A 21,709-nucleotide genomic window follows, 5' to 3' on the forward strand; every position below is an offset into this window, starting at 1 on the left:
TAAAATTTACTTCAGTACTGTAGTCTCTTTTACAGTAATGTGTCTCACCTATTACCCTTGTTACTTAGTTTGACAGCATTGATGATGTTTCTAAGTAAATTAAAAAGTAATGACAGATGGATAAGGCCCTATCACCCAGTGTGCTTTTTGTTCAGGTGCCACACATGAGCTGTATCTGCATAAATGAATGCACAAGGGATTCTTTTTTGAAGTAATCTTTTATTAGGCAAACTTCATTATATCCAATTTTATTAAATATGTACATGTTATTACTATTTAAAAGAACGACTATCATTCCAAGATCTGCAAACTTCTCTCTAGCTTTGAGAGCTGCGGCAGAGCCTGTATTAATGCTAGTTTGAAAGCTGTAAGCTAATGCAGTGTCACTGTGAATGACACAGCACCACCTTTGAAGGCAAAACTTCATCAGCTGTATTCTTTAATTACAATAAAATCAAAAAAACCCTTTCCCTATAATAATATATTTGTACATTGTTTAAATTTCCCAACTCTGTCCAACTTGCAGGATGGAAGCAAAGAATTCTGTCATGTTTGGGATTCTCAGATGCTGAAGAAGGGAATTCGTACCAGAAACATCTGACTGTAAAGGCTGTTTAAAAACAGAGAAGGGGGCACAGGAAGCAAAGAGAAAGATGCGTCCATCTCATCTGCTGGTATCCAGCCAGGAGGTCTTAATATTTTTCTTGCTTAGAGTCCCAGGGCCTCAGTGAGGATAATGCTTCCTATCAGTTACCCCCCTTCCCATCACCTCTCCACTAAACTGGTAGGTCAGCTTCTTCTTGACTTTCTTGACCTCCCCTGTCTTGCCGTAGTTTCTCAAAGCCCGTGCCATCTTCTGGTAGGTCATTTTCTTGCGATTGCCTTTCTGGATGCCCCAGCGATGCGCCAATGCTTCTTTGTGTTTGGAGGAGAACTGGAAAGTACCTTTTTCCTTGTCCACCCACCAAATGCTGTCCTTCATGTCTCCACTGCGAAGAAGGTCCAGAAGGAACTGATACAGACGTATCTTTTTCTTGCTGCCTGTGTAAGAGTCAGAGAAGAAAGGCAGTGGAGCATTAGTATTAGCATGTAGTTACCGCTGAAACAGCAGAACGTATATAATTCATCTATAACTGTTTCAGCTAGCTTGTCAGTCACTTAACTTCTTCAGTTTGCAGCATTTGTAACAATAGACAGTGTTGCACTGTGAGGACATAACGTGGATTGATGTACCAAGAAGAAAAAACAAGAATAAGGAATTCCAAAGGCCAAACCCTTGTTTGAAATTGATTTGCTAATTTGAAGCTCACTGAAAAACATTGCTAATTTGAAACTAATCTGAAGCTAATTTGGGCAGTTTATACAGAAGCTGACTTTCAGGTACTGAGCAAACAGAGCTCAGTATTTTTAAAAATCAGTTCCTTCTTGCCTTGGTTTTCCCATCTGTTAATGGAAGTTGGAGTAGAAATGGCAAAAGCCGTTTCCATTCAGGAAGCCTGAATAGGTAGGCAAAAGGAAGAAGTGGGAGCACGTGAAGAAATGAGATTTGAGATATAGACGCAGTTATGGTCATAAAAGATTCAGAGGACAGGTGAGTGCAAGGAGTCACAGAAAGTGAAGCTTTGGCAGTGGGATAAAATACTAGCACAGCAGTGCTACGGTTTTATACATTATCATCAGGCTAATCTAACAGCTGCCTAGCACAAAGCTTGACAAAGTCCCTTTGTCTTCACTGACCTGTTTCTCCATGCATAATTCCAGGCCCAGGGTCCACACCATCAGTTTCCCCATCTGATACCTCCAATGGGGGGCTCTGCCTCTCTATGTCCTCCTCATCAGAACTGGGCTGCCGTGGAGAGGAGTACTGTAAGCACATCCGAGGCAAATAGGACACCTTTGGGAGAAAAGAGGAATAGAGGGAGGAGGCAGTGATAGAGAGTGGGGCATCGAGATAAAAAAAGGAAACGTTGTGGAGAGAGTTACAGAGAAAAGGGGGGACAAAGTAAGAGGTATATGAGATTGTATACTGAGCGACTTAGTTGTTGGCATTTATAATAAATACTATGCAATTAAGAAACACTTCCAACTAACAGTGAACATTTTACATGTGCAAAGATGCGTCTTTACAAGAAGGAAGGAGGAATTTTCAGAACTTTCCCATATATTACATCCTATGCCAGTGATACAGCCCCTCTTCCCCCATACCTTCCCAAAGCCAGCATTCTTTCTAATGAGTTCCTGGTCCCTGTTGCCTATCCCCAGTGTAAAACTGCTTTTGAGAGCAACTTTTTTTCTAACACAGACCTTCTGGAACTACTTTTTTAAATTCGAAAGAGCTGAACAGTTCTGCCCTAGCATGGCTACTTTGACTGGCTTTGGCTCTGTTAGCCTCTTCCTTTCTCAGGCGTAGTACCTTCTGACAGCACTGAATCCCTACAGAACTGCATCCAGCTCTGGAGACAGGGTTACAGGGGTCTGTCAGCTTCCCGTCCTGAATTTTCCCCACGAGGAGGGGAATAGCCTTAGCACTAAGATAAAGGATACATCATATTGGCTCACATTCTTTTTTCCTAAGTGGCTACCTGAAAATTCCCCATTAATGGGGATTTCTCATCTGCAAAGCTAGCAAGCCAGTTTTTGTGCTAAATTCTCTTGCCCTTATATAGAAATCTCGTCAGGAGCAGCATGGAATATATCTCAGCTCTGTGAATTCTCAGTTGCTGTCTGTTTTGTTAGGGATCATAACCAGTTTACATGAATTATTGCAGCTTCTTGTTTAAGAAGGAGAAACAAATCAGCCTGAGAGGCAGGGAGTAAGAACCTAATTCCTACATTAAAAAAACCCAACCGTCATCCCCAAACCCAGTGGCATATAGAATGTGGTTTTCAGGAAATGGGCTGGATCGATAGTCCTGGAAGGTGAGCTCCTTTTGAGCTTCTTCCTTCCCTCCACCGAGAAAGGACATCTTGAGCTTGATTCCTTTCCCAGGAGACCTTAGGCACTGAAGCGGGGAGTGGGCGTTGTTCACTTCATGAGTCACACCACCCACCCCATGTCGGGCTTTGCCGAGTGGTGCTTTTCAGATGAGTTTTGCACCAGCTTAAAATGTCCCAATAAGGAGTGTGCAAAGGGCTGGTTTTGGGGTGCAGCAGCTGGCGGTTAATGAGTTGGCAGATTGGCTGGAACCGATCTGGCAGGAAGGCCAGGATTGGGTAAGAGTGTGTGTAAGCTTCCTGTCAGATCCCCAAGAGCGAAACTTCAGCCCTCACCGCAGAGTCACCTTTAGCTTTTTACAGTTAAGAAAGCTGGGCCTCAGGGGTAGGAAGGAAGGGAGAGAGTGCCATGGGGGAAGGGGAATGAGAAGGTGGGACAATGTCTTACAGGGGAGGGGAACAGAGATTGGTGCCCCTGCAGAGAAAAAGGTTGTGGAAACCTGGAGTGCGTTGTGGAGTTGGGATGTAAGGAAACTGCTCCGCTGGGGCTGGAGGGGGACGGTGGGAGAGTGCTGTGGAGGAGGGAGTGGGAATGGTGTCTCACAACCAAGGGGAGTTGCAGAGGCCAACCTGGGGAGTTGAGTAAGCTTCCCCCCACACTGTCCACACTTTCCCCATCTGCTGTATTTTGCTTACACATAGTTTGCGCCTAAAACTCAGTGTAGGTCAATACATACGGTGTCACACAGTTATGTTACACAGAGTCACAGAGGACCTGCTACTGTGTTTGAAAGAGCCAGGTTACTAATACAGTTCTGGAGAGAAAGCTTAAGAAACTGCTAAGCTACTTTCTGTATTTCGATGTTGTCTCAGGGTCTGTGGCATCCATTTGTGATTTTCCTCTTCCTAAAGCTCTTCGCAGTTTTTCAGCCTTTTCTTTCATTCTCCCTTCAGAATGACTATTCTTTTCTTAATTTATTATTTGTGAGTCCACCTGTTGGTAGGCTAACAAAACTTTTTAAAGAAGCCTTGTCCTAGAACAGCTTGAGCCTCAAATTTGATTTCACAAAATAATGTGACATCAAGAGAAAATTAGAGAAATATCTTTGCATGTTCCTTTATTTGCAAACTGTAACTCTGATATTGCACGCCAAGCATAGGCGCAGTCAGTAACTGGCAAATTCAGCAGAGGATTAAAGCTTGCTTCCTGCTTCTGTTTCTTTGAAGATACCTGGAATAATAGTATGTGTTGCCTAGGACTGTGGCTGAGACACACCAGAGTCTGAACCTCAGAGCATGCCAAGTACCACTTGCATGAGCTACTATAGGTTAAAGTAAAAAGCCAAAGATCCTCAGCAGGTAAGGAAGAGCAGGGTAGCAGTAAATTCTACATATTGACATCTTCTGCAGCTCAGTAATGGGCTGGGTCAGAGACAGCACAGTGCTCTTTATCAAAAGTTGCAACAAAATTAATTCTCGGCCTTTCATCGTGAAATGAAAGATGATAACTGAGTAGAATGAAGTGAGATAAGCAGTAGCATCCTCTCTCGGTTTTTGGTGGTGCTTCCAAAGACATCCATAAAGAGGCTGATTTTTGTTCTTTGCCTTTGGTCGGGGGTAACGGTTGGTCATTATGTGTTAGCAGTTGCAGTGAGCAACTGAAACGACTTGAAGCTTCCCACAGACTGCTGTTCCATGAAGCATTTTTTATATTTGTAACTTTCTGTTCCTAATTCTTTGTTTGTATCTACATCTTATATTCTATTCCTGATTTTTTTTCTGAGCAGTAGGTGAGAAGTTTGATGGCTTGCAGTCACTCAGTTTCCTGTTGACAATATTAGCTTATTCACTCATTTTTTTTCCTTTTTTGTTTTTAATTAATACAGTATTTGGATACAATTTCAGTTTGCTTTGAACAAAGAAGTCCAAAATGACAACTCCATGCATGCAGAGTTTCTCTCACAAAACTTCAGCAATGGCACCATTATATGCAGCACTGTAATCAGCAAACACTTTTTTCTCTGACCTCAGTCCTACTCTGTCTTGTATTCAGCACACTGCATGTAGTTTGCCTGCCTGGGGAAACTCCTTAGCACAAGACCACCTGGCCTTCTTATTGCTCCCAAGTAATGACTTTGGGCACATTCTTGCAGGATCAAGAGTTAAAAATGATCTCCACACCCACTTTGCTTAGTATCTTTGCAGTATGATGGAGCCCCTTATAATTTCAGCTTTAGTGAGAATTCACTGGCACTTTGGTGACTATCTTTACTGCACAATGGAGTATCTTTTTTGAGAGAGAGATGATTGGCTTCACGTAAAATCTGAGCAGAGACAAGAGTTGTGACTAACTTTCAGGTAAAAACACAAGAATGTCGTCCTCAGCCTGTTTCACTGTGGCAAAATTACCAGTGGCTTGTCTTTGTTAGCATTTCTTATACAGGTCATGTAAAATTATCAGGGTTGCTTGGAAATATTTAAAACTTTCCTACTACTTTGAGGCTCAGAATACCTCCCAGTGGTCATGGATACCCTTGCTATGACAGTGCATAGCTTCTCAAGTCCAGTTGCTTGGCAGAATTTCAAAACAGTTGATTTTCATTCCAAATTAAACAACATTTTGAAATTTCAAGAACCTCCACAAAATGCAAGTATCTTTTTTAAACACAGTTTGAGGAACATGAGTCCTCATTATCCAGATAAAAAAAAATGTTTAAACTGCATTTTTCCTGAGAATGAAGAGTTTTATATCATGTGCTTGTGCAGTAAGAACTTGTGTAATTCATTTCAGTAATCTCTTTCACAAAAGAGTATGCATTCCCTGATGCATTATTTTCCTTACCCTTAACTATCATCCTTAATTCCGAGCAAGGGTTGGTAACCGTACCTGATGGTTGAGTCCGATGTGTGTGGTTGGGATTGTAGAATCCAAGACATGCATTTGTTCGATCTCCATGTGCCTGTACAGCTGCTGCAGCTGGGGAGGCTGTACACTCTGGAGTTCTGTGAAGTGGTTGTCTCCAAAGGTCTCAAACTCACTGTGCATGTGGTGTGGATGATATTCCCAGTAATGATCTAAAGAAAATAAAAATAAATTGTCTGTCACTACAAGATTAAGAAACATGGCATTTACCTGTCTTTCATTGGTTCCTACTGCTGTTGTTGTCCTTTCCGCCCTCTCCACGCCATGCCTGTTGACCTCTCTGTCTCTGGTGATGATCTATATAGATCCCTGTAAAGTTTATTGTCCTAATCTCATAAATGCCTGTGGCTGGAAAGTAATACTTAGGCCGCTTTAATTAGGAGAATACTCTTGGATGGAAAGATGGATTGCAATGATAATTTAGCACAAGATGCAAAAGACATTAATTCTGGCACCTTTCTCAAGAAGATTGTTATCAATCTTACATTTTCATTCTTGAGGCAACAAATTGTGCTGATTTACATATTGTCATATTCTCATTACACTCTTCCTCATGGCGTGGAAATGAGGAGATGGAGAAAATTTACAGATTATTCTGCAATTATCTTCAGTCTTTATTTTACTCTGCTAGGAAAATTTCAGGAATGCTGCAGAAAAGACACAGCACTTTGCTAGATATCTTCTGTAATCATATGTTGATATGTTACACATTTTTCAGTACCAATACTAGAGAATAAAGGGATAAACTGTTGCAGCAGTCTGGTGTACGCTGTTTACAGTGAGGCTAAATTCTGATGCAGACTCTTTCTCTACCTTTTTTATATCTTTATTATGTTATTATAAATCTCTGTGATAATTTAGGTTTTTTTCAAAAACATAAAAGAAGTACTCAGATAACCACTGTCCTGTTTCCTGATTTATTTACTTTTGAAATAAAATTTCATATCATTCTCAGTTTTAGATTTCTGGGTTTTTAGTTCAATATAAGCCTCCAAAATTTTTAGAATTCCATATCTGTTGTTCAACATTTAAAATCTTCTAGAGGAAATGTGAAGCATTGCAAATTCTATTTCTCTTTTACATACAGTAGCTGCATGCATAATTATGCACATATTTGTGTGTACTCTATTTTTTAAAATCAAAGTCAACATCGCATCCTCTGCTCTGACTGAGCTAGGAACTAATCTTCCATAGTTTATCTTTTCATGTATCATTTTATGCACGGCTGAAATTTCTTTATCATATTTAGTGTAACAGTTCTAATTTATATCTTACTGTTCCGAGTTTTCTTCCCTTGTATTACTATAAATCATGCTTTCCTACCCTTCACATGTTTTCAGATTGCTTTCATGTACCCTTACAATCCACTCCTTAACCCAGTTGCAGGTATTTAGCGCTCAGTCCTTCAATATAAATCAGTATATTTACCCCCCTAATCATACTGGCGCACTTTTCCAAGCTCCCTCCCAGTTGTTGACATCCTTCCGATAATGTGATGGACAGAACTGAACATGTTGTTCCAAGTGTAGTTGTACTGAATTTAACGAGGAGCAATTGTCTTGTTCTGCAATATGATGTTATTGTGTATGACATTATCTGGAAACTAATGCGCTGTGAATATTTTTTTCTTAAATACCAGTTTCATTCTTTCTCTCAGCTTCTATCTCCTCATCCTTCCTCACTTATGTTTCAAATAATTAGGTCTAATCTCATTGAGGATTTGAAATCTGGGATAGTGCCTTTGAATGTGGCTTCCTTTAGAGGGAACTCAGTGATATGTTTATACCAAACACAGTTGTACCTGAGAAGTTGTAAGCTCTTCTAGCTGCCTTTATGGCTCAAGCCTGTAGAAGTTTATTTGGAGGCTCTATCAGACCATTTACCACACTAGTGCTTACTTTTGTGTCCTTCCTGCTTTTCTGATTCATGGATAAACCATGACTCTGCATGTGTAAGAGATGGAAAGGTGCTTATAAAAGCACCCAGAGAGGTGCTACATTACTTTGTAATTTCTTTGCTTCATTGTATAGTGCTTTCTGTGGGCGATGTATGGATTTTATAGCCCAAAGTTATAATTGCAATGCATAGTAACACTTCTTCGAGTTGTAGTGCTAGAGAAAAATTTTGTTTTCTCTGGTAAAAAAAGTGGTTTTGTAGCTATTTCTACATTCACATCTGCTCAAACTCAGGAAATGGCAGTGTGTGTGTGTGTGTTTGAATCCACGGGTCATCTAAGGCTGTGTCCTGGTAGGAGGCTTTGAGCACTTTCAATCTGACACTTGTTTAGTTGGAAGATTGAGCCACAGTAACTTTTTCTGAGTTAAACTACTGCAGATTTCTCGAAGTAGAGCCAACAATTGAGTCTCCATAAGCCACGGGGAGCCCTGTATAATAAATTGTTGAGAATACATTGCAGGAGTAATCTGTACTCTTGTTCCTTAGAATGATCTGACTCTGCTCCTTGTGCAGAAAGTCCTCTGCCAGATGGCAATGTGTATTCTCAAAGACCCCTTACCTTTGATAATCTACTACAGCAAACGAGATCAATGCGTAATTGTGAGGAATGCAAAGCCCAGGCAAAAGCCTCTGAGGCTGTCAGTGGCAGGTCTTCAGCTGTGGAATGTCTTACTAGTAGTAACTATGGTGGCCAAGAGAGAACACAGCACGTTTCCAACACGCATAGCCATGAGTATTTGTGCATGCTCCAAGTGGTCTACTGATTCTTCTTAAATATTTTTTCATCAGCAGTCATGTTTTTGTACTTCAAGATAGCTCTTAGTTCTTTGGAGGCCATGACAAAGTTCCTGCTGCCTCCCGAACTGTTCTTTTAGACTCTTGCTTGGCAAATAAATTAACCTATGGAACACTATTTATGCATCTTCATGTTAATCACTATTTAATATTTAGCCTAGCCATTACTGAATTCCTTTTTTATGGAATTAGGTGCTGCTATAAAAATACTATAATAGAATAGTAGTAATAGCACAGCATTTAGGGACTTACAGTGACCCCATAATACTAATACACTACAAAATAAATCTATGTCACAAATTACTTCAACACAAACTTGTGTTCAAATATTCAAGTTCTGACAGGAGGAAATGTCCATATTTCTTTCTAAATTATCTGTAACTTCACAGTGATGCTTAGGGAAAAAAATATTGGTTTATGTACATTAAAAGAGACATTCCAAATTCTGTCTCCACAAACCCCTCTGCCGTTAACCATCCTGGCTAAGTCATTGCACAAGAAAATATAAAATATATGTTGCACATGAAAATACAAAAAAATTAACAGTATCTGTGTCTGTAGTTATTAGAGTTATCAGCAGCTATTTACTTCTATGTTCTTTGTTAGTGTTATGTCAGTAATGCATAGCAATTCTATTCTTTTCTCAAATATGTAAACATGGAAGGAAGAAAAAAAAGAGAAAAATTTGAGAAATGGAAAGTGTCTATTCTTTGGGTAAAGGAAAATGTTATTAAAAACTAAGCTATAGCTACACAATGGAGTCATTATGAGAAATTTCATGTGAAGTGAAAGAGGATGTGAAAAAAATTCTCTCTTACAGAGACATGGAGATCGTGTTTGTTTTGATCTTGTATGTAGTGAAAGGTTAGAGGAAGGACAATCATGAACTCTGAACTCCCTCCCATGACAGAGAGGATGTTAGCCTGTTGGGAAGCAATAGCGGACCTAAAGGCATCATGCTAATATTCATCATGGAGGTAGATTCTCACTCTACAAGTAAGAAAACATAACTGAACTTTCTCAGTCTTCTGACCAATGTAAATTGCTTTCCTCCTGTTTTAATAGATGAATAATGTTAGAACCAGCAGTTAGAACACGAAATAGGCTTAAGGAAGGTATTTATTATAAATTGGAGTAACAGGCTAAATCTGCATCATGCAGTGCGAAACCAGGCAGAAGTTCATGAGCCAGCTCTTGAACCGGAAACGTGACAGCTCTGTCAGCACAGCAGTCTGCCCGGTCTGAGGAGACGACTGTGTTGACCTGGCTGTACTTGTGAGGTCTGAGCTAGTGTCTCTGGGTGGTTGTGCTCTGTGCTGTACAGATTTTCCAACTCTTTTGGAACTAGGAGAGGGTTTCTTACACAATGCCACACTGCACAGCTTAGACGTTCCCACTGTGTTTCTCTCATCTGAAAAAATAAGCCAAGAAAAAACCCATAGAGGAAATAAGAAAAATATTGAAGGACACTGGAATATGAATGTCTTGATTCCCTACAGGATCGCTTTCTGTTGAGTGAAATGCTGTACTTCTAGGCAGTGCAGCAGTCTCATCTATAACAACAGTAGGATCTCATTAGCTCTCACTTTACAAACGTCATGATTTTAGTAATGCCAAATGTTGGAAAATCTATGAGTCAGGCCCCAGCAAATCATGAGAATGGCTTTGAAGCGAGGGGATTTTTAATGAAGTTTGGAGTTCTTTCTATTTTCCATATAGCATTTAAGACTAAGGTTCACATGTTTGGACTTTCCTTCACTTCCATGTGAGCTAAAATCCTAACAAAATCAAAGCTGAGACTCTCAAATGATCGTATTACTCCAGGAGGTGGGATGAAAATAAAAGCTGAAATCACGAAATCTAGTAAGTTCCATGAGGCTACCAACAAAGTGAACAAGGGTCAGCATTCAGCTTCATACCAAAAGTGATTTTTTACTAAACCAATAATGTTTAGTAATAACTTAGAGACAAAGCTGCAGTGGAATTTTGTAATTACTAAGATTGCATTAGTGTTACAAAATACACTGTATTACATTTACAGACTTACTAGCATGCGAGCTCAGGGTAGGGTGATGGACTAATACTTGATCACTTGAAGGAACTTCTGTCCTGCATGGCTGTGTGTCTGGGTTTATTACAGTATTTACAAAATAGCCAAACTACAGTATACAAAATAAACACAAACAATGCATGTTATGATGAACATACGGATATTTTTATGGTGTGTTTTTGTTGTTAAATTTAGTGTTCACTTATTGGCAATGACCTCCTACATATTAAATTAGTTACTATTGTGTGTACTTTACTACCTACTCACATAAACATGGAGTAAGGGTTGCATGCAGCATTATGTTATAGCAAAGTGACAGTAATGCCTGTAGCACAGATCTACAGATTAAGATACTGCCATTTCCCTTTCACAAAATTAATTTGCTGGCAGTGAGAGAGAGAGGTAATCTCACACTTGAGCAAGACCTTCTATTTCTTTAGCAGTCCCTTATCAGCAGAGTCAGAAGTATTGTTCTGTCTTGTAATATCTATTTACTTTATCTGGTAGCTTTTCTTTGAGGTCCATAGTGGTACTGAGTAGACCTGCAAAATTATTTTTTATGTATTGCCAGTGATCTCGCTGTACCCCAAGCTGAACTCCTCTCTCACAATTCCGTCCTACCTATTTCTTCTTTTTTCCTATCTAATCATGTTCTCAGCTCTTTCACTTCACTGCTATCACTGCAGCACCTTATTTATTCTCTTTCCCCACCATTTTTCAATCCTTGTGCTTTTATCCACATTGTTCTGAACACTTAGTACGTGTTTCTATAAGTAGTTTGTGACATCCCTTTCCCTCTCTTCTGCACAGCTCTTCTCCAGTCCCACTACTTCTGTCGCATTAACAAAATGAAAGCCAAAGTTGGGTTTGTCAATATTTATAGGAAAGAAGCTAAATGTGTTAATCTGTGTTTTTCACTCACCTTTGTATTCTTTGGTTGTTCATTGCTCTTTTGGACTGTGAGCAATTCAGGAAAGTATAGGGCATATTAGATATTTAGACACAACCAACTAAATTACAGGTGCTTTCATAAATAAAAATTTGATTGAAATGTGCAGGCTGGGATTAAGTTGCCTTTTCCATAACCACTTACTGTGGGAGTTAAAACATTAAACAGTGGTTTTTTTGGTCTTTAGGACAAGTGCAACGAAAGTTTAGGAAGAGACAAATTTCTGTTCAGAGTGGGTGTTTAGGTACTACTTAGGCCGTAACTCACTTAGGTGACTTTCGAGTTTTTGTTGTGTTCAGTATGATGAGTAAAAACGTGTTAATGAGCCGAGCAGTGTAGCTTAGGAACAGCCTGACAACAGAAAAATGGGCAGTAAACCAGATGGGATGATGAGATTATGAAAGATAAAGGGATGTTGTCGCTTGAGGTAGCCTAGGTTTAATGACAGAAAAGTTATTTCCCAGTGCTTTTTCCTATATGGCATCTTTTATATTTATTGTTTGATTGTCACAATTGCCTTTTGAGATAATAAATATTATCCTCATTTTATGGGTGTGTAAACAGATACAGGTTATAATGTAAAAACCCTGAATTTCCATGTGGAATTTGCTGGGTTTGATTAATGTGACTTGACAGATGCCATGAGATGACTTATAAAAACTGAATTAATTCTTTGTCTCCAGGTGTTAAGAATATCACAGGTGTTTCTTGAATGCAATGTAGAAAACAAATTTAGGTAGGAATCTTTTTCAGTTAAATACTCAGAACAATGCTGCTCTGTAACTTGGTGTCCCTTAAGGCAGCTTCTATTGCCACAGATAAAACAGTGCTACGCTGTGAAGTTGTTAGATGTCTTAAATTAAGCAGTGATGGGTCTAGTTGCTATATCACTGGGAGTCTTTTAGGGAAACTCCAGGATCTGAAGGGACTGCCACGAGTGATACAGTAGAACGGTGCTTTTCCTTCCTGAGTCAATATTGACGCTGATATTTCCAGGGTGGTGTTGCTGGACCATTGTATTGCACAGGAGACAAAATTCACAAAACACAACTCTTCCCTCTGCACTGATCTAGAGTCCAGTGCCCAGATGTCATGAAAATATAAAGACACCAAAGCTTTGAAATCACGTATATAAATTGAAGCAATATATAATCATATAGTACTTTTATATTGAGCTGGGGTTACATACAAACAGCTACAAGGAAGTTTTACATAGGTTTAGAGAGAGGAAGTACTTGCATGTACTGGAAGAAGAGTGAAAGTTAAAGCTAGGTGTGGCAGCATGCAAAAGATATGAAAAGAAAGAGAGAAATATATGGAGTTGAAAATGGCCAAATACCAAAGAAACATAAATAAAAAGAAGGCACAAACAGAATATCGAGGACCTAAGTAAAACAGGGATTGGAGATGGGAACACAGGAAGAGAAATACAGTATTGCAGATCCATGTCCTGAAAGAGGTCTGAAACAAGCAGGGTGCTTTTGATCTGCAGAAGAAAGTAAAAACACAGTGAAGATAATGAAAGATGGAGATCATGAGATCCCACCTTCCTGGCAATACACTGAATGTCCTGGAAGCACCTTGCATCACTCAGTGCTTTCTAAAGTTCTATTTCAGAGAAATTGTGTTGCAGTTACTGGGCTGAAACAGTGCCATTAAGCAGAATAAAATATTGTTGGTTTCTGATTTGGAAGCATATGCCTATATATTATAGATCACAGCAACATGTTTGTTCTTTTCCTGAATGTCCTACATCTCTTTCCTGTGGTATCCCATGAGACTTTATGCTCCAAGGAGGTATTTTTTAACTTACCACCATGACTCTCTCCATCACTGTTGAGATATTGGTAATAGTCATGGGGCTGTCGGTAGAGGTCTGACTCATAGGCTACCATATCTTCAGAGGGCTGTAAAGAGAAGAGGAATTTTTAGAACTGTGAGCTTACACAAATCCCTGCAAAATTGTTCATATAGTTAGTGAAAGGGAGATGCCAACACATTTTATATTGCCTAGGGAAAGGAAGGGGAGGCATCAAGTTCTTTTTGAACCAGTAGGAATAAAATACTTGACACCAAACACTGGTTTGCAAAAAAAAACCGAACCAAAACAAAACCAAAACACTAATCTGTCTCCTTAGACCCAGTCTATTTAGCAAACTCGTTCTGTGGTATTACACAATTTCTTGATATGCTGCCCTCCAACCTTCTGTGGATACTACTTAGCTGTCTTGGACATCAGGCCCAAACCAAGGTGTCACCACACCAGCACGGCAGGGAAACTTTTTCTTTGGTCGTGACAGACATTTGTTATTATTATTTCTCCTATACACAAGAGAGAAAGCAGAAACTTGTCTTGCCTAAGCATGTTAGTCTGAGTGTTTCTAGGAGGTTTCACTAAATGGTGGCAGTTTATAGACGGTAATGACAATGAGAGATGGCATAAAAACATTTTCTTTCTCAGATTTTCTCCAAGATTAACTGTAAATGTTTGCTGGTTCAAATCAGCTGCATGAGGCTCTTAGGTATGTACAGAGAAGACTTAAAAAGCCCAAATGTGGGGCAAATATTGAATCGTGACCTACTGGATGCTTAGCAGTAGAACTAAGTCCTCTCTGCCTTCTTAAAACAGGTAGCACAGGGTAATGTTCCCACTTGTCTTCCTCCCCACACCTAGTACTCCAATATTAATACTGTTTAATGTCTTATGTTGTTCCAATAAAGGTGGTCTGTTTATTAGCAGTTGTGCACAAATCTGCTGCTTCTTTTAACACTTGGTTTTGTCTTTTTCCAGAATGAAGAGTTAGAGCAGGGCAATGTCCTTCACAGGGCTTTGCTAAACTTTTGTCCAGTTAAATTGGTTACAGTATTTTCTTCCAATCTGAACAAATTCTTACGGTGTTAACAGCAATGTAGAATTCAAACACCTTCTTGCTTTTTGTTTTGAAAGGAAATTATTTCTAGTAGGTACTGATAGAAGCATTTTCCTTCTGTTAATGACTTCAGCATAACTAACTTTAAAGAAAAGGACAAATATTTAAAACAATATGATAACTTAGATGATGGACTTATTTTTTATGCTCATATGTTTGTATGTTCATATGCCTATCTATGTGTCCCAAATCCTTATCTCCCTCCATAAATCTGTCTCATTTTTGGAACACCAGCATTTTGTAAGCTTAGGCTATGGTGACAGCATGCCAGAAATGCAGGCGAGTTTCTCTTTTTCTTCCTCCTCTAGACTACTTGAGAACATGAAACCTAAGGCAGCAGATGCCATTAAAATCCAGATGGAGGTGGTAGATAAGCAGCTGGCAAAAGGAAGAGATTTTTTTTTTTCTGGTGAAAACGACATCAGAGTTACCATTGCTCATTAGCTCTACCCTTTAATTCTTCTAGTTAACTCCTTCAGTTCATTCTGTTGGAATTTGGGGATTGAAAGATTGTCATTTTCTAGGGATGTGATTTCTATGATGACATTGAAGAAATTAGATCAGGAAAAAGAGAGACTTATTCCCAGAGGATTAAAATGTAAAAAAAATAGAAAATACTTTTAGAAATTACTTTAGATGGTAGATCTTCAGTAGCAGCTGCGTGCTGTATTAGCACATCATATTAAAATGCACTGGTAAGATTGCCTAAAAAGTCATGACTTCCAGAATACACATTAACTGAACATCAGATCCATGGAACATTCAAAGCCTCAGGAGCAAATCCACTGCCTGGCTGTCAGCTCCCAATGTAATCTGTGGTGGTGGATAATTGTTTCGAGGAAATCTTGAGCAGATGATAACACACAGTAAAGACAATATAATGCAAAGACTAAGGAAAAGCAGCAAATCATCATTTAATTGTACCCACAGCAGGGATATCAGTGAAGGGACTCCTCTTATTTCTGGTCTCCAGAGGACGTAGGTGCAGTCTCCCTTTCCAAATCAATATGATTCCAATAGAATTGCCCTGCATCTACACAGAGATTTAATGGGAAGTATAACCTATTTCCCAGGTTTCAGAGGGGTGGTCAAAGGAGACAGTACAGCATGGATTCTCTCTGATGCTTCTGGTTTTCCTCTACATATTTTCTTTGTGTTCTCTCTAAGCATGACTGGTTATATGCGTTCACTCATCCCCAGTCCTTAGGCCTGTGGTGTACTCTGATCTCGGACAAGAAAAACTAATGAGACTGTATTTTGCTTTCTTTAGGATAAAGTTCTGAATGGAATTTCTGCTTTTCATTATCTTTGCAAATTAATTCACCCCACTCCTTCATTTCCTTTCCATAAATATATGCTTCCTGTTAAATCATGTCAACCTTAAGAATGTATGAAGTTTTTGCCTTCATATTCAGAATTGTTAATGTGCCACAACTCAAAGGAAAGCATTCATATTCTGCGAAAGGAGAGACCTCAACATCCAAATGGAAGATGCATATCATACTAGGCGGGAGAAATGGAGCTTAAAAAAGTCAAGTAAATGTATATAGTTTGAAAGAAAAATCTTTGTTTCCTTTCAACTAAAATACTAGAAACTGAAACTATAAAAATTTCGTATCTAAATGCATCAAAGTTTGTAGCTCTGATAAATATTTAGCCAAAAGTAAACAAATTTCCAAAGAAATCAGTGTCCTGTCAATCTAGGTTTAATTTGCTATGTATAAAATTTCCACGGCTACAACAAAAGCTCTATCACTCATATCTTTACAGAAGTATAGCTTGGCAGGAAGGCCAAGCATCAGTCCAAAAGTAGATAAACAATACGTATTTTAGGCATGGGAAAGAACGTTTGACTTTTCCTAGCTGTGTTCTTCCTTCTTCCCTAAGATTTTGCAAACTCTCCCATTTCAGGCCAATATACTGTAACAGGCAATAGTGTCTCACAGTCTGAGAGATGAGAACTGAAGTATTTCTACCATTCAAAAGCCAATTTTACAAGTTCAGATGTGTATTCAATCACCAGAGTTAAAGGAAGGTGTGTTAAACAGACTCTTAAAAAAGTGATTCCCTTAATATTTACAGATCTGGCTGACTGCAGAGTGAGTTGCAGATATACAACATCTAAAAAACAGTCTGCTTTTACATAGATTGTTTGGTTTTTACATACTCTGTTTTGAAAGTCTGGGACTTAAAATCTGTTTACTATGGATTGTGGGAATTTTCTTCCTTGAATTTGTTTTCTGCTCAGTGATCCATTTGATAAAATATGTATGTGTATATCCTTTTTAACTCCTGCAACCTAGACCATTCCAGCTCCACAAAGGACTTGAATTGGCACCAATTTCCATCTTGGTGTGTGATCTTCAAGGGTACAGTAGCTAATATGGGAAGACGTATATAAAATATTTAAAAGTTTATGTATCATAAACTTAATCAGATGGTGGCCAAAGGAGACAGTACAGCACGGATTCTTTCTGATTATCTTTATCCTATGGAAAGGTGGGATATTTCCTCTGTTCCTATTGCCAGGAACCTGTTTTTAATCTCTCTCTGTTGTTTTTGGTTTTTTTTTAAGGTTTTATTAAAAGATTTTTATCTAGTTAGAGAGAAAAGGTTTCACCAGGCACTGCTGTTGCCTCTTGTACTAATCTTTACCAACTTGCTCCATCCTTCTTGGGAACCTCCCCACCCACACACCCATTTCATCATCTTACTTAGTAATAGCACTTCCATGACACTGAAGTGTTTTGTTTCCCCTGACAAAAAGCAAAGAATGGCTTATGTTACAATTTAATATTTAACTGATGCCAATGGCCATTTGTTCTATCAATTGTTTTCATGTAAAAGGGTGACAGAAAGCTTTGTTAGCAACTCATAGCTGTGGTCTGAAGTTGGTATCTCCTTTCCTACATGCCATGAGGTGCAGTACTCTATCTAAAACCATATTCCAACCTCAAGGAAGAGGTCAACAAACAATACTTTATCTGTCTCAGAGTTTGATAAATGGAGAGTTGCCTCCATCTTCCTTCTTTGCCCTGAAAATCAAGGGAAAAAAACACAAAACTACTTGGAGAAAGCGTGGTTGGCATTGGTTAAGAGAAATATAGGGGACTCAACTGAATAGCAATCTGAAAATTCTTGTTATTCACCAAGACTTTGTCAGATAATTCCAGGTGATTGTAAATTAAGTAAATGCTGGTCTTCTTTTGTTATCCTGACATAACTGTTCACTGGCATGTGATTCAGAAATACTCCACACAGTTTCCAATGATGTGCTGCTGAGACAAGTTTTAAGACCAAGATTAACTGTATTTCCTTGGGAAAAAATTACAGTATAACTATTTTAGAAAAGATGAGTAAAAATATTAGCACGATCACTCATTGGGCCAGACTTGCTGGACCATGGTGGCAACACAGTTATGTCGAACAGAGTGCTTCCGTGGGGCATTTTCACTCTCATACAAATATACTTCCATTCAAAGCTGTGGTTGCTCCAGGTGGCTACTTAGGGATTCACTTATAAGTGGGGGCCTCTTTAGTCAAAGGTGTTTGACTTAATTTTTCTCCTCGTAGCACAACTAGATTCTATCATCCACTGAAACATGGGCCCAGTTTGCAGAACTCTTCCATACAAAATTCCTGATCTTCAGAGAAAGACGCAGTACTCCTAAACCATTTGAGCAGCCTTTTCCAAATGCAGAGTTTCTTAGCATAGTCAAGAGGAAGGCAGTTACTGACCCACCCTCAACTGACAGGGGAGGGGCAGAGGAGGGAAGTATTGCTTCACAGAAACCCCTGTCTAGAAACAGGCTTATGTCTCCCCTCTGAAAAAGTCGAAGGAGGCACAGACATTTATAACGATGCGTGTGGGGCTCTAACTGGCAGTGCTCAAAGTGCACTTAAAACAATTTTGAAAGTACAAAACACAAAATTACTATTTTTTGGACATTTTAATCACAAAAATAAACCCCAAATTGCTCTGTCAAGTCCTTCTGTAAGGCGTAATTGTATTTTCACTGCCTGTACTATCATTCATCTGATCAGAGTTCAGCCAGAATATTGACTGCAACACAAATCAGAATAAGGGCCAGGCTGTGTTAGCGTTTCACTCCCTTTATTCAATGTATCCACTGGAATTCAATACTGAAAAAAAGAGTCCAGAAAACTTGGCTATAAGTGAATGAGTGGACAGAAAATTAACTTTTTTTTTTTTTTTTTTTTTTAAATGGAGATGCTGGCTTCTGGGGTAGTTGAGCACAAGGTTTGGGTTTCTTTTTACATTTTTTTTAAGGCCAACATTAACATATTGAGAACTCTCTGTGTACTTTTTTCATTTTCTCAGTTTCTTTTCGGATTTCTATCCTGACGCGTTTACAGTAGATCCACTGGGCACCTCGGTGTATTTAAGAAAAATAAAAAAGATTTTTAGGGTCTTCTAACCCTTTGAGCAGATGGGGAATTTCAGGGACACTGATGATGAACTGCTAGAATAAAGGGTCTCCCAAAAAGAAGACATATATTTTCAGTCACCGTGGATACCAAACATGAAAGGAATTCAAAGGGCTATCTTTCTGGGTGGAAGATAAGGAAACATGTCTTTAGCCTTCATTAGATGGGACAAGACAAAAAGAAAACTTGATACAAGTTTTGTTAGAAGGACTCTTGGATCTGCATTGTCTCTTTCTGTTTTCTGAACGTATATACCCTAAGTCATCTACTACATAAAAAGCCAAGTAAAACACCCTATCTGACATCTCTTTAGCTTCTACAAATGTAATAAAATCTAGTTAAGGCCTCTTTTACCCATTCTGCTTAGCGATTTCCCATTAAGGTTTGTTTCTGAACAACAGGTTAGGGACATTGCGTTCTTTGTAAATAATTTCCAAACTCACCATACGATAAATTACAGCAGTGTAACAATGCTTCAGAGTTAAAGAAAGGATAGAAACAGCCTCATAAGCATACAGAAAAATTTGTACCTTAGAGAAAGCATTGAAAGACCCAATTAAGGACTATGGGTTTTTTTCCTACATTGACCAATTTCTTTTTCATAGCACGTGAATTCAAGAGAATTCAGTTCAAGAGAAGCTGAAGTTAGAAACTAAAATACCATCATTGCAAAGAGCACAAAGTCCTAAAATCTGCAGTACGTGGAATCAGCTTTCAGCAACTCTTCTCTCACAGATTGGTCGATAGTTAAATACATAAACTATGTCAGAGACTCCAGATTATTAAGAATTACAACCTGAAGAAAGACTTGGCCTTATATCACAAAGCTGGCACTGAAGAAAAAAAATTTACTGACTTGCTATATATGCATACTGTACAAAAATACCATGCATTTAATCTGTGAAAACAAATGGAGATCAAAATCAGATACAAGTTTAGGGAGGAAATGTTAATTTCCCATTCATTGCAATGTTGTCACTAGCTTTATATATTGACCTAAGCCCAGCTTCCTGGCATTACAAATACAGACCAAAACAGAAATATTCTCAAATAATAAAATCTGGTTTACTTTTCCTATTGTTACTGAACCCAATGATCTGTATTAGGAATAAACCCCATATACTCACAGGGGGAATGAGGGGAAATCCTTCCATTTTGCAAGCTTGCAACATTCAGCCAACTTCTGAGTGAATTTTTCTTAATTCAGTTTTCAAACATCCAGAATAACTGACTTGAAAAAAATCACATGAAAAAAAAAAGGAAAACAAAAAAAAAAGAAAAAAAAAGAAAAAAGTGAGATCCTCGGACTCTGTGAAGTCCCTTTGCAGTGATGGATCTCAGGATAGGAGACGGACCCTAACGAGTTTTCATAGTTTGCCCTAATAGGTTCTGAGGTGAACTTCTTCCCGAGTTGTATGTGAAGTTCCTGATTTTATCAAATGTCTGTAGAAGGGAGATAGCCCTTGGGTCTATCAGTGCGCTGTGATGTCACAGCTTTTAGAGAGTTTGCATAAATCTCATTTAAGGGAGCTGTAACAGGAAGTCTGCCCGGAGCCAGATCTGCCATGGGCAGGTGCTTACTGTATAATCAGCAACCCAGAGCCTGGGCCTGCTACCAATAAACCAGCATATGGGTGCAGTGCTCTGTGGAAGACTATGTGCTTCCCACTGTAGATGAACCATAACGATGGTGCTGCTCTCTGGTTTAATGGTGGTGTGGCATAGAGACACAGTCCTGACAGCTTCTGTGAGGACAGTGCAGTGGCATAGACTTGCTTTAATAATAGTCCTGTGTTGGAATTAGGTGGCAATACTTAGCAGAAAGGAAAAAAAAAAAAACTAAAGAGTTTGTGGTTTCCAATATACAGTCTTAAGTTTCTACGAAGCACTGAAGTTAAGTCCATGAGACTTTCTTCATAACTTTTGCAATAGAGCAAAATGATTCCGTGAAAGACACTTAGTCCTTTTGTTTATTTCTTGTGATTTCTTCTCTTTTCTAGCTCCTGCAAGGAGAAAGCATTACATGTCCTGTGCAATGACTTGACTTCTCTCAGATCCTGAGAGCCTTTAAGAGTGAGTAGAGAACAAAATTTGTAGACTTGTATCTAAACAGCCAGGTGCTGAAATGTCTTGTAGAGATTTTGCTTTAGCTCTTCTCACATGGTGTTCTCCCCTCTCTTTATCCCACCGTTTTACTGGCATTTGGCTGCACCGAACAAATGCCCTTCGTACTGAGGTTCTGGCAGTGGCCGGGGTGAGTACGCAATGGGGCAGGATGTAGAGGGTGGGGCCTTGCTACAAGGAGAGAACGCTCTCATTCTGCAAAATGCCTTCTTGCTTTGCAGTTAGTTACTAATGTCTTGGAAAAGTGAAGTTTCTTTGTCTGGGTTCTTCCCCTTCAATCTATGCCCATGTGCCACAGGTTCTGCTTTTGAAAGTAGCCTGTTCACCACTCACCTGGGTCTATGTATGAGGGGGAATTTCAGCCACTACAGACTTCCTCCATTGTACACTGGTAAAACCAGAGGCCACTCACAAGTTCCTCTCATTCCCCACCCGAAGGAACTCAACAAGAAAACCATATTAGCAATGGGATAAGATCAAGAACATGATGGGAGATTAACCCTTGAAGCCCCAATCTGAATTTCACCAGCGTCAGTTGATACATAAGCATTTAATTCTTATTTTATTTGTATGATGAAATCTTGACTTTAACCTAGAAA

General features: G+C 39.0%; 1 protein-coding gene across 2 annotated transcripts; it reads right to left on the reverse strand.

The window, feature by feature from the left end:
- Positions 1-202: 202 nt before the first annotated feature.
- On the reverse strand, positions 203-20,456 carry SPI1 (Spi-1 proto-oncogene). 2 transcript variants are annotated; one of them, XM_009697248.1, is made up of 6 exons: positions 20,114-20,158; positions 19,843-19,845; positions 13,421-13,514; positions 5,822-6,009; positions 1,738-1,894; positions 203-1,041 (listed from the first exon to the last, which is right to left on the reverse strand). In XM_009697248.1, the coding sequence occupies exons 1-6, from the start codon at positions 20,156-20,158 to the stop codon at positions 725-727; spliced, it is 804 nt and encodes a 267-aa protein (XP_009695550.1). In that variant the 3' UTR covers positions 203-724. The 2 variants fall into 2 exon arrangements, with proteins under 2 accessions (XP_009695550.1, XP_009695551.1); XM_009697249.1 differs by lacking the exon at positions 19,843-19,845 and having other exon boundaries at positions 20,114-20,456.
- Between the last annotated feature and the right edge of the window lie 1,253 nt (positions 20,457-21,709).

Source organism: Cariama cristata, unplaced genomic scaffold (assembly GCF_000690535.1).
Source record: "Cariama cristata isolate BGI_N322 unplaced genomic scaffold, ASM69053v1 scaffold3163, whole genome shotgun sequence".
Classification (NCBI taxonomy): domain Eukaryota; kingdom Metazoa; phylum Chordata; class Aves; order Cariamiformes; family Cariamidae; genus Cariama; species Cariama cristata.